Source organism: Salvia hispanica, chromosome 6, assembly GCF_023119035.1.
Source record: "Salvia hispanica cultivar TCC Black 2014 chromosome 6, UniMelb_Shisp_WGS_1.0, whole genome shotgun sequence".
NCBI lineage: Eukaryota > Viridiplantae > Streptophyta > Magnoliopsida > Lamiales > Lamiaceae > Salvia > Salvia hispanica.
In genome coordinates, this window is record NC_062970.1 from 44,585,507 (window position 1) to 44,599,488 (window position 13,982).

The 13,982-nt window shown below is 38.9% G+C and overlaps 1 protein-coding gene and 1 long non-coding RNA gene across 2 annotated transcripts; both read left to right on the forward strand.

Annotated features, from left to right (window-relative positions):
* The first annotated feature begins 300 nt into the window (after window positions 1–300).
* LOC125193494 lies at window positions 301–2,771 on the forward strand. The gene is made up of 3 exons (XR_007171583.1): window positions 301–480; window positions 2,013–2,077; window positions 2,601–2,771. It is a non-coding gene; the product is annotated as an uncharacterized LOC125193494 (long non-coding RNA).
* A 2,457-nt stretch (window positions 2,772–5,228) lies between these two features.
* Window positions 5,229–5,573, forward strand: LOC125195457 (E3 ubiquitin-protein ligase MBR1-like). The gene has a single exon (XM_048093604.1). It carries the CDS (start codon window positions 5,229–5,231, stop codon window positions 5,571–5,573), a length of 345 nt encoding a protein of 114 aa, XP_047949561.1.
* Window positions 5,574–13,982: the final 8,409 nt, after the last annotated feature.

The window sequence follows — 13,982 nt, forward strand, 5'->3', positions numbered from 1 at the left end:
TCCTCCCTAGTTGTCCTTCACCTGCAATTGGATTTACAAAGATAAAGTGAGAAATACAATTTCTAAGGCAAATGGATAAGAGTGACTAAGCTGCCAGCTCGTATTTCATAAATTTGGAATAGAAACAAAGAGAGAAAGACTAAAGGAGCTCATCTCCTTAACCTAAAGAGTGAAAAGTCCTTTTCTACCACATGGTCAATTAAGGAATTTGATCATCAAGCATAACACCTTCCAAGACTTTCACCAAGAAGGCAAGGAAGCCTTTTTCAAGATTCTAAAAGAGAGATGAACAATTAGCTCAAAAGGGAATTTGGTATCTTCCCCAACAAGCCAAGAGAGTTGGCTATATAAAGAGCCATACCACACCTCTTCCTTCACCTTTTTACCACTTAGAAACTTCTCGGCAAAGAGTAGCAAGGAATGAGAGGAGAGGGAGGAAGCTCTTGAGCTGCCCAACAATTAAGGAATCACCAAAGCAAGGTAATTCTCCCCAACATCCTTTACGTAAATAGCATTCATATAGATTTCAACATAGCAAGCTCTAAATGAGAACTTAGAACCATAGATGCTCAAAATTTGGAAAGATCAGTAGCAAGGATTTTAGAGCAACAAACATAGTTAGCCTCAATTACTTAAGCAAATGACAAATGCTTTGTAGATGATAATTCCAGTGAGCTCTCAAGAATTTAGAAAAACTAGTAGAAGGTTTTCTTTAGCAATCACCTAGCATCAAGTAATAAACTTTCAAGAACTAGTATAAGCTAAGTAGGAAGACTTAGTTTAGTGCTAGAAGCTGTTCGGCGAGAGGCTCAACGGAGGAGGCGAGCGGCAGGGAGCAGCGACAGCGGCAAGGACAGCCGTTGGACGCCAGCTCGACGGAGCCAGTGATGTCACCGGAGGTATCTCTGCTGTCACGAGAAAGAGGCAGCTGAGGCGGCACTGGATTCGATCGCCTCTGATCCGATGGAGAGATCGGAGGATGGTTACGAAGTCGCCGAGGGAGAGAGGAAACTCAGCGGTGAATGAGAAACGGAGAGAGAGGACCGATGGGAATCACCGGCGATAGGGAGCGCCGGCGATTCGATCGGTGATGGACGGCCGACGGTGGTGGAGCTGGACGGCGAGAGTGAGCTCGACGGGAGCCGGAGACGGCATGAATCGCCGGTGAGAGGCGCTGCCGGAGCAGCAGCGCACCGGCGACGCGAGGGTGACGGCGATTTCGCCGGTGAGAATGGGAGAGTGCCGCTGATCTCTAAATTAGGGATTTGATTTTAAGAAAGGTGTTTGGAGGAGGAAGTACCGATGGAAATGTGAGTATATTTGGCTGCTCCTTTTATTAAATAAAGTGGATTCCTTAGTGGATTAATTAGGATTGGGGCCTTACAATTTAATTTAGCTTGGGCCTAAATAATTAAATGGAGTGCTGGAATGTTGCTATTTAATTGTTGGTTTGGGCTTTAACAAGTTGAGTGGAATAAAATGGACTCAAGAGAATTTAAGTAATAGTGGGCCAAGAGTTTTGCTTGTTGGACTGTTGCAACTAATTGGAAGTGGGCCGAGATATTTTAAAGGGGAATGGAGCATGGACCAAGATTAGTAATTGGGCCAAGAATTTCTTAGAATTGATTAGAATTAATTTAAGGATTGAGTTGGAGCTCAAATGATTAATTCTCGAATAATTTACTAAGTTTTCGAAGATGGAAAATATTGAATTTTGAGAAGCGAATGGGCGGCCTTAAGAAAATTCAAAGAAATGATTTAGAGAGGGATTTTCCATGAATCCATACTTTATTAAATAAGTACGCAAGTGTCTATTTTCGAGAAAATAGAATATCCCTGAAATTAGTAAAGAGAATAATCAAACCTTATGAAGTAGTGAAGCCCGAGGTAGGATTAGAAATCCTATGAGCCGAGACTAAGATATAGGTGCTATCCAATAGGATGCATGCATGGTTTTCTCAAGAGAAATATTTCAAGTACTAATTAGCGTGCTACGCTATTTATTTTCAAAGGATATTTTGCTCGAGGGCAAAGTGAGGCCAACACGAGAGTTGTTATTTGGAGATAAGCGTATCAGGTGGGCTTTCTTTTAATATCCAGCATTATAGTGTGGATATAAAGCAAATACTTGTGAAACTATGAAAAATCATCTTTTCTCAAAATGAAGCAGTGATTATTTTAAAGTTGTTGTCAGGCCATAAAATGTTTGTTTTGAGACCTATCTGTTGGGGTTGTAGCCCGCGGGTTTTGGCGATGCTAGCCCGAGTTTAGCGAATTCGATTCCCAATAGGACCGCAAATCCTGTTCGGAATAACGTGCACACGAGCCGTGAGCCATCAGCGGTTGGCCGGCGATGTGTCCGCTGAAGGTGGCCACCTTCACGGTACACGATTCTCAGATAAGGCGAGGATCCAAAAGAACTTAGATTGATCAATCGAACTTTTAGCTCACAAAAAGAATTTAGTATGCTCGGGCCTTTTAAGAAAAACCCCCGTGCGATACTGTGGATGGATGACAACTATATATTGTACGTTTTGTTTTCGGCATGTGTCCACTGAGTACTCCTGTACTCAGCCCTGCATGTATTTATAAATGTGCAGATTTAAGCAAGGGGGCGGAGGCGTGCTGATCAGAGTCGATGCTACTTAAGAAAATAAGTGTGGATCTCTCGACGCTTCGTGTCTTCATACGCGAAGTCGTTCTCTGGACTTTTTCCGCTGCAGTTTGTTAAGAGAGAATAGTAAACTCTCAACATCGTAACTCTGATTCATTTTGATGAAGTGCTATTGTCATTTAAATCCTTGTAATCGAATACTTGGATCCTATCTTATGATATTGTTTGACTTTACATTGTGCAAGTTCTGTTTCCATTTCTTCCATATTTCTTTAAATCCTTTTATTAGTCGCGATTTACCCGCTTTCGCTATCCTTAGCAAAATGCGGTCGTGACAGAATAAACGGATTAGTGATAACAAACAAGATCCTCTCGGATCAAAAACAACATACACAATTCGTTAATCACAAGACACAAGAGAGAAACTGAATAGATCAAAAGATGGCTCAGAAACCCGTCACTAACAAGATCTATTCAACCAGAAACCAATCCAAGGGAGCACCGTTGAAACTGACAAGAGATCGACCTCTCACCGCAGGTAACAACACCACACAACTCAACCACACCGGATCTGGAAGCGCCAAGCACCAACTCACTCAGGAAATCTCACACACCAAACCCTAGATTCTCACAATACTCAGCAACCGAAGTAGTTGCCTTTACCACCACCCACACTTGACTACTCACTGATAAAACCGTGAGAGATTACACAAGAACAGTGGAAGATCCATCGGAGAAGAGAAGAAATCAGAGAGAGATACCAAAACTTGAGAGAGACAAGAGAGAGAGTGAGATTAGTCGAATGAGAGTCTCAAGAGACTCTCTACTAACATAACAAACACACTCACAATCCAACGGCTCAGGGATAGGATCTGAGTGAGAGACCACGTGGCAGCATCTGGAGCAAGAGGTAAGGCATTTGGGCTTAGCCCAACACTTATAACATCTGGACCAACAAATAAATAACCAGCCCAGCAGAAAGTCCATCAATATTCAACAGTTTTTATCCAACAATACATATGTTTGATACTCTATAGATTAATCAAATAATTATGTAAAAAAAGAATGAGGAAAAATATAAAGGATCCTTACCACGTCTCTTTTACTAAAATTTTCAATATCAAAATCCTAGCTCTCCGTTATTCTTGAGTATATTTTCATACAATTTCTATGTTTGATGGAATTGAAAAGTAGTTTAATTTTTGAATAAATATGATTATTAAAAATAAACATAAAACACTATATAGTTATAATATTTTTTTAAAAAAAATAAGGCAATCTGCGACTGAAAGTTACTTATTTTATTTTAATATCTGATTGTTTTAGTAGATTAAATTAATCTTGATATAAGAAATAAGGAAAATGTATTATCGTATTTGACATTAACAAATCCAAATCCAAATCCAAACCTAACTAAACAACAAATCATCATCCACCATGTCAATAATAGTGGAGACGTCAATTATCCCAAAAGTTCAAACTTGAGTAAAAGACGCCAGTTAGTAACAAAAATTTAGTACGAATTTAAGAGAAAACACTTTCAGTTAAGGTAATTTCAATGTTTTAGTTATATGCAATCTTTTCGATCAACACATATCCTCTCTCTCTCTCTCCTTCACCGGCATTGGCTATTGTAAATATCCTTCCATATTAAAAACTTTCAATTTTTTATTTCAAAATTTGTTTTGTAAGATATGGCCTTCAACTTCAATTAAATTGTCGCACTTTGAATAAATTATTCTCAATACTCCCTCCGTCCCATGTTACTTGCACTTTTACTTTTCGGAACGTCACAAACTCCTTACATTATTTATAGTTTAAGTTAGAAAGTATTATTATAAATAAGGAAGGTATATATCTCATAAGATAGAGTCTACCTAAAAAATCAAAATTCAATTTCAATTATAGAAACAAAAGTTACTTTTCATATCATGAAAACACAAAATCAGATTGTTCCCGAAATATTAATTTAATTAATTTGAGCTACAGCAACCTTAGGGGTAATTACAAAGTATATACAAAAGTTTCACCAATGTTTCAATTGAGTACAAAATATTTTAAATTAATAAATGCCATACAAAAAGTTTTATTAGTATTACAAATTAGTACATTCCATCTAAAATCACTAACACTATTACTTTTTTATTATTTTTCTCCAAATTATGCCCTAAAAACATAATATTATTTCTCTAAATAATACCTTATGCATTGCCATATGGGCATTTTATTAAGCAATAAATTCACATTTAACTTTCAGCTAATATTTGTAGTTAATTTTAGAGTCGAAATGATGAAAAATAAAAAAAATTAATGATTTTTAGACGGAGTGTACTAATTTGAAACACTAATCAAACTTTTTGTATGATATTTGTTAACTTAAAATATTTTGTACTCAATTGAAACATTGGTGAAACATTTTGTATGTAAGGTGTAATTACCCCGCAACCTTATATATATTCTCAAAGCTCACGCCATTCATCACACTTCTCAAAACCCTAAAGCTTCTCTTTCTCAATTTCATACCAAAATCAAAGTCGATGGAGCAGACATATACTGTTGAGCCGGTAGCTAATTACGGTGGCCAGTGAGCGTGGATCAGAAGTTAGAGGAGTACATGACGATGATGTACGGTTGGGATCAAGCAGCGGCCCATGGTGGAGTTACTCTTAAGGTCTTGCACTTTCAAGGCTACGACGTCGTGGTCAGGCTCTGGTCGCCTCAATCCGACGGCCACGTAGATTTGCCCGAAGACGACGTTCTCTCCGGTTTCAGGACACGTCGCTGCGACGACACTAATCAAGATAAAGAAAAAGTTTGTTGCATATGTCTCGATGATCTGTACCGGGTATCGGTGACTAGTTTGGATTGCCGACACGAGTTTCATCCCGACTGCATACGGCGGTGGCTCGTCTGCGGCGAGAACTTCTGCCCTCTCTGCAAAGCTCAGGCGATCAAGTGATTGTGATTCTCTCTTAGTTTGAATGTCAGCCTATATATGTTAAGATGTATGGATAGTCATGTGTAATTACTGACTATCAATGAAATAGCCTTTTTCCATATGTTTGTTGCTAACAAGTTATCAATTTTATACATCACTGATAAGGGGAAAACCCTTATCATGTGAAAAAGATAAAGAAAGTCGCAGAGAAACCTTGCTTTGTTGACAATCGAAAATTCTAAACGGAAAACTAAATAAAAGATACTACCTCCGCCCACCAAAATTTGTCCCACTTTGACCCAGCACGGGTGACAAACTCATAGTTTAGGATTGTTTTATGGGTGATTAAATAGTGCTTTTGATGATTTAAGGTGCGCTTATTATAGGTTTTTCACCACATATACACTAATTAGGAGAGTTAATGGGTTTGTCGTAGTTTTATGATGAAAACAGGTTGAAACGAGCCGAATCTGAATTTTGAGGAGGATTCCAGAGAGAAAACCCGACCGGGTGTTTCCCATTTCCCAGAAAACCCGGTCGGGTGATTTGCAACAACTTTGAGGGCTCCAGAAGAAAAACCCGACCGGGTGTTTCTTATTTTCTGGAAAACCCGGTCGGGTGTTTTGCAGCAGCTTGCGGGCTTCAGAAGAAAAATCCGGTCGGGTGTTTTTCACTTACAAATCACCCGACCGGGAGTTTTGATACATGCTCACTTAATCCTGATTTTCACTCCGAGTATAAAAGGGTTCTCACTCATTTTCGAACCCTAACTTCCCCCACTGCAAAATTGAGAGAGAAATCGAGAGATTCAAGAGGATTGAAGGCAAGGAGGCTTTCATCTTCAAGAGAATGAAGAAGAAGATTCTCCCCAACATCAAGTCCACCTTAGGGAGTTCTATTTTCCATTTCTACTATGTTTTCCTTTGTTGTTCTTGTATTTTCTTTTGTTTTAGCTTCTACTATGAGTAGTTAAGTCTTTATTAGGGATATTGGTGAAGTTTGTATGGAATCCATGGGTTAAACCTTGATTTATGCTTATCTATCTCTTTTGTGGTGGTTTTGTTGGTTATTGGGCTTTTTCATTGTCTAATTGCTTAGCTACCAATTGGATATGTCTTGTTCTAATCATTGTCATTGAGAGATGCTTGGTTAGATTGTTAAATAATCAGCAACTAAGTGCGTTTTATGTTATCGAGAGATGCATAGCTAGAGAGAGGGCTTGGGTCCGTAGGTTTTAGGAGTCGGTCTTGAAGTGTAGGGAGGAGACTCCGACATTAGAGGCCGATCAACGCATTAGATGCACCCGAGAGGGGATCTAATCAATTAACCCGACTTTCCTAGCCACACATAAGACCCAATAGCTGAGCATGATCCCTAGGTGAACACCCGTGATCCATACCAACGGATCCATATCCCTACCTTCCCAATTCGTGTTAAAACTACCTTTTATTTGCTTTACTTTCCTAAATTGCTCTTATTTGCTTACTTGTTCTTTGTTCTTAGCTCGTAGTTTAAGAAAAACCAAAAACCCCATTTATTAGTCTAGATAGTGTTCAAAGTTGGATCATAGTACTCAAGCCGGCACTTAGTCTTCGAGGATCGATAATTTCAACTTGCCACGTGCTACATACCCCATACACTTGTGGGTGACATATTGATTGCAAATTTAGCATGAGTCAACGGGTTTTAGGAAATGTAATGGAAAGTGAGTTGAAAAAGTTAGTGGATTGTGGGTCCTACTTTTATATATTAGTTTTATAATAAAATGTGAGTAGGAATGAGTTAGTGGAATATGGGGTCCACTACCAAAAATGGTAAAAGTGAAATGGGACAAATTTTGGGGGACGGACGGAAATGGAAAAAATGGGACAAATTCTGGAGGACGGAGGTAGTAAAAGACAATAATTATGATTTCTTTAATTGAATAATGAGAATAACAATAGGTCCTATTTATAATACTCCTATGAATAACCTAACTTGGTGAATAAGATAATAAATATGTGGAAAAGATACGATAATGTAATAATAGAGATATGGGAGTTTTTTTCGAAGACATAATCGTATCAACTCCCCCACGGTTGAAATCCACCTTGTCCTCAAGGTGAAAAGCAAGAAGCAATGACGAGCGAAGCTTTGCGAGGCATACCCTCTGTGTAGAGATCAAATTAGGTTCAGATTCACTAATTACCAAGAACTCTTTGTTCTTCATTGTGAGAACTCGGTCAAACTCTAACCACGCGACTGATAGTTATCGAGATTACATGGTTCGAATACAAGAATTCAAAGTCTAGCTATTACAATCAATATCGAACCCTAGCTAAATCTTGAGTCTCCACAACTTGCACACTCAATGAACATGTCAGTAAGACAACACCAGATCCTCTCGAATCTAAAACACTTAATCAGTGAACCACAGATCAAGAAGAGTACAAAACAGATCAAGGTAGTGGCTCAGCCATCCGCCTATAGAACAAATCTATTCACCAGAAACCTAAATCCAAGGGAGTAACCGTTGAATCCACAAGTGATTCACCTCACACCGCATAAATCAACACCAAGAACTCCTTCACACCGTATCTAGAACTCCAGAACACAATCTCACGTCATATCTCTCACACGCCAAAACCCTAGGTCTCACAACTCAACCGGTAACCAAAGCAGTTGCCTCCACCGGTCAACACCGTTGTTAATCGCAAAGAACCACCGCGGATGATCCAAGGAAACCACCGGAGAAGCCATCGGAGAAGAAGTGAGAGTAGAGAGAGAAGAGAGAATATCACTGAATTGAGTGAGAGAGAGAGAGAGAGAGTTCTGAATAATGAGAGATACCAAGGGTCTCTCCTCACATAACTAACACGCATTACAATCCAAGGGCTTAGAGCCTTGATCCGGGTGGGAGTACACTTGGCAGCATCTAGAGCAAGTGGTAAGAGTATTGGGCTCGGCCCAAATTAATATCACATCGGCTACACAAATAAACAGCCCAAATGAAAGTCCACCACAAATATTCAACATACTCCACCTTGGACTTCATTATGGGAAACCAACTTGCAATATAAGCTAAGGTTTATTTCATCACAGCCTACAACGTAGTTCCCTCAGCACCAAAGAACAAAGTCCACAAGCATCTTGGGAAGCTACCAGGTTGCCTTTAGACACCAGAAGGGCTGACACCCATTAGTCTAAAAGGACTTCGTGTCTCCAGCCACCTACCACCCTTACCACAGGTGATAAGGTGGCTGAGGTCTTTCCCCCGAGACATGCAACCTATCCTAGATCAAAGTGCAAGTATTTAATGCAGATTTTTTTTTTCTAAGGGTAAGGGCTTAGTTCCCATGTCAGCTGGGTTTTTATCTGTATACACTTTTTTATGAAAAACTTCACCCTTTTCTACAATATCTCTAATGTAATGAAACCTTACATCTATATGCTTTGTCCTATCATGGAAAACAATATTTTTACACAACTGAATAGCAGATTGAGAATCAGAGAACACAACAGGAGAAGTTTTCACAAACTTAAGTTCAGAAAGTACTCCCTTTAACCATACAGCCTCTTTCATTGCCTCAGTGATAGCAATATACTCTGACTCAGTAGTAGCCACTATATGCTACAATTGTTGACTTCCTCTTATATCTGTCATTAGCATAATTGGAATCCACAAAACCAGTTAATAAACACTATCATCACATTTAGAATAGCATAATCCATACTCAAAGCAGTTTGCACACCCTTTATGGTTTTCAAACAAGGACCCATAATAAGCATGTCATCAACATATAACAGCAAGAACACAAGCAAAGCATCAAGATTCTTAACATATAAGCATGCATCAAAGGTACTTCTAACAAAGCCTAACTTCTGCATACATGTATTAAACATGATATTCCACTGCCTAGGGGTCTGTTTTAAACCATACAAAACCTTTTTTAACAAGCAAACATGATTGAGAAATTTAGGATCAATAAAGCCCTCGGGCTGTTTCATGTAAATAGGCTTATCAAGATCACCATGCAAAAAGGCAATTTTAACATCCATTTGCTTTAATTCCCAATTAAAATGAGCACACAAAGCTAGCATTATCCTGACAGTAGTGAATTTAAAATCAGGGGCAAATATTTCTGTATAATCTACCCCCTCTTGTTGAGTAAAACCCTTTGCCACTAGTCTGACTGGCCTTGTACCTAAGGCCCTCCACCTCATTTTTCAGTTTGTAAAGCCACCTGCAATCAAGCACAGATGCACCAGGAGGCAAAGGTACAAGGATCCAAGTAAGATTAATTTTTAAAGAATGCATCTCCTCCAACATGGCTTTATGCCACTGACTCCAGAACTTAGATTTAGTAGCCTGCTTACAAGTTTGGGTCTCATCCCCATCAGATTCATACACATTGAAAGCCAAGTTTATAAGAGCAACTAAACCAACAAAGCCATCAAACTTAGAAGGTCTTTTTGCATTGACCCTTCTAGTTCTATCTCTAGATAACAAATAATCCTGCAAGTTAGTATCATCAATAGCATTTTGAATGCCAGTAGGGCCATGTATCACATTTTGAGCAGGAACAGGAGGAACATTTTTAACAGGACTATCACGCATGTCAGGCACATTGTCATCAACATTTTGAGTAGGCACATCATGAACAATATTTGGATCCCCTTTATTAGGTGTCTCATTAGGTGTATAGACTAGACAGGTGTTCCAAAATGGCTGCTCCACCTCACTTGGAGCAGATGCTCCACACCAGTGAGTGTAGCTGTGGACTCCACCTCATTGAGGGTTCCTTGTCCACATCTATAGGATCTGGATTACTGGTCAGTCTTAAGCAGGGGAATTCATCTTCATTGAAGACTACATCCCTATTTATTATGACCTTGAACCCAGGTTCATCCCTTAGGCAGACTCTATAACCTTTTACACCCTCAGAATAACCTAGAAAAACACCTTTCATAGATCTAGACTCAAGTTTATCAGACTTAGTATGCAAAAAAGCAGCACATCAAAAAATCCTTAGATGAGAGAAGTTAAGAGGCTTTTCAGTAAACACATATTCAGGACAGTGACCAACCAGAGGCACAAGGAGACCTATTCACCAAATAAGTAGCAGTTAATAAAGCTTCAACCCAAAACTTTTTTGACAAACCAGACTTAGAAAGCATGCATCTAACTTTATCAAGCAAAGTCCTGTTCATTCTTTCAGCAAACCCATTTTGCTGTGGGGTATAAGGCACAGTTTTGTATCTCTTGATTCCAAAATCAGCACACAAATCATCAATATGTTTATTACAAAATTCCAGGCCATTATCAGTTCTAATAGCCTTAATTTTCTTTCCAGTCTAAGCTTCAATCATAGTTTTCCAAGTTTTCAGCTTTTCAAAAACTTCATTCTTATGTTTCATAAGAAAACACCATATTTTTCTTGAAAAGTAATCAATCACAGTCAAGAAATACACAGAGCTAGAGTGAGAAGGAACAGAAGTAGGTCCCCACACATCCATATGCAAATACTCAAGAGCATACTTACTAACATTAGCAGGCACAGAAGTAGGAAAAGAGACCCTATGTTGTTTACCTAGAACACATGCATCACAGAAAGGCAACTCACTCTGGAAATCATCACTAGACTATATATCATGCTTTTTCAGAAAATTCAAGCCCTTAGCAATCATGTGACCTAGCCTATTATGCCACAACATGGTTCTGTCAGTTTTAACAACATTGGCAAAGGCTTTTTCACATGTAAGAGGAACAACAGTACAGACATATAAACCACATTTCTTTTTGGCCTTAACAAACACATAGATCCTTTGCAAATTTTCATACAGCCTTCCCCCACTTTCTCCCATACCCTCATTTTTAAGAGCAGTACGGGACATCAGATTATAGCAAAGATCAGGAACATATCTCACATCCTTCAAGTTGAGCATATAACCAGTTTCAAACTTTAAACACACACTGCCAATCCCAAGAATTTCACACTTCTTGTCATCAGCCATTGACACAAAAGTTTTAGTTACAGGTTTCAGCTCAGAAAACACTTCCTTGAAAGGACTCACATGATAAGTACATCCACAATCATATAGCCAATCATTAGATGTAAAAGGGCAAGCAGGAGAAGCATTGACAAATTGCAGATCATGCACCATGAACACAGAGTCATTCACATTATCATAAGTAGCCACATTAACAAGGGTTTCAACCTGGGTGTTGTTGTTGGTAAACTTATTCTTCTTAGGCTTAGTACAATCTCTCTTATAGTGCCCAACTTCCCCACAGTTGAAACACTTCCTATAGGTTTTAGGATCCTTACTTCTAGACCTAGACCTAAACTTCTTCCTAGAGTTAGAGCTATTGCTAGAGCCACAACTGTACTCATTGCCCCCTCTAGATTTAGATCTACCTCAGACATTTAAGACATTGTTATAAGCATTCTTATCAGCAGCTCTCTCCTTAAGTTCAAGTTCCTTAGATTTCAAGGAGATAATAATAAGGTCTAAAGGAGCAGAATCTCTACCATACTTAATGGCAGCCTTAACATCACTATAGGAATCAGGTATGACATTCATCAAAGCTATACTAGTGTATTCATCTATAGTTTTATCACCTGATCTCTTAATGTCCTGAACAAGCTTCTGAAACCTATCCACATTGTCATCAATATCTTTTGCAAGATCAAGCTTAAACTTAAACAAATTTTCAAGAAAGTACATCCTTGATGTCATAGAGGTTTCAGTAGTATCAAGTAATTTCCACATTTCAATAGAAGGTTCAACATGATCAACCTTCCTAATCACATAATTAGACAAATTTAACACAATAGTAGCTCTTGCAAAATCATTCATTTCATCCTTTTTGTCCTGAGCAGTATCCTCAGGTAAAGTATCATCAACAACCTTGAAAACCTTTTGTTGAATCAATACACACTTCATTTTTTGTTTCCAAATAGCAAAATCATTTTGACCATTATAGGGAACCAAACCAACAGGCTGAGCCATTTTAGCAAGAATTTTTGCAAGAACACAGGAAGCAAGACAGAAGCACAAAGCCTTACACACCTAAAAACACAAAGAAATGCACAAGCAACACAAGGACAATCACACAGCTTTCACAGAACAGAAAAGACCTCAAATCCTTGACTGTCACGAGCAAAACTGGCCAAGGCTATCCCAGCTTGCAATCACTCACTTCTGGAGGGCGCAGGGGGTCACTTGGGCAGTACAAGATGCTTGGTGGTCAAGTAATAAGAGATCAAAAGATCACAGAAAACAAAAACCAACGGAAGCAACACAACAAATAAAGCACAGAAAGTCCTGAGCCATTGCCAGCCTGTCTACTATAAAACAATAGCCCAAGCCTATATTTGGCACTAAACGAAAAAGTAAAACCAGGAGATACAACCAATTTACCAGAGCGAATCTCCTCTCGAGGGAGGATTCCACTTGCCCACCTCCTTTAGCGACTTGGCGTGCCGACCTAATCCCCCCGTGGCTCTGATACAACTGTAGGGCCAGATTAGGTTCGGATTCACTAATTACCTTGACTCTTTGTTCTTCATTATGAGAGCTCAGTCAAACTCTAACCACGCGATTGATAGTTATCAAGATTACAAGGTTCGAATACAAGAATGCAAAGTCTAGCTATTACAATCAATATCGAACCCTAGCTAAATCTTGAGTCTCCACAACCTGCACACTCAATGAACTTGTCAGTAAGACAACACCAGATCATCTCGGATCTAAAACAGTTAATCAAATGAACCACAGATCAAGAAAAGTACAGAATAAATCAAGGTAGTGGCTCAGCCACCCGCCTATTGATGCACTATTTATTAGCACTAAAAATACCTGCAAGTATACAGGGTAGATCTAGTATAGCTAAATGTCAGTACCGGGATATCGAACACAGAGAATAAGATTGCAACTGACTACCATATACTACACGTCATATACTATCTAGAGACACGAAGATTTTTGGGTTTGGTTTTATAAACTAGACATAAAATAAATAAACAAATAACAAGAAGCATAAAAACATATGATACAAAGCAGGCTAATGATGTAAAATTTTAGGATCCAAAACACAATCGACCTCCTTGAATTACGGTCTCTAGAGTTATTAAGTCGGTCACTTAACTAGATTAAACCCCCTCCCGAGGTGAGAAATCCGTAGATTAGGTGTAATAATTGAAGTCCCCTTCTAATTCTTAGACCTAACTCCTAAAAGATCGTTAAGACCAATGACCTCACGTGAAACCTCAACTCTCCCGAGTTCTATTGAATTAAAGTGTGAGTTATCCCTTTTCCAAGTCAACTATTTCGTCTCCCTGGAGGGTTTCAAACCGAGCGGATCGTAGACATGTTAGAAGAGACTTATGGGCCGGACGCTCTGATCGAAATCGTACTCTAATCAACTCTAGCATGTATTCAAAAGGT

Excerpts from the sequence above, each read along its gene's own strand:
- LOC125195457 (XM_048093604.1), top strand. The coding sequence starts at position 5,229 with ATGACGATGATGTACGGTTGGGATCAAGCAGCGGCCCATGGTGGAGTT.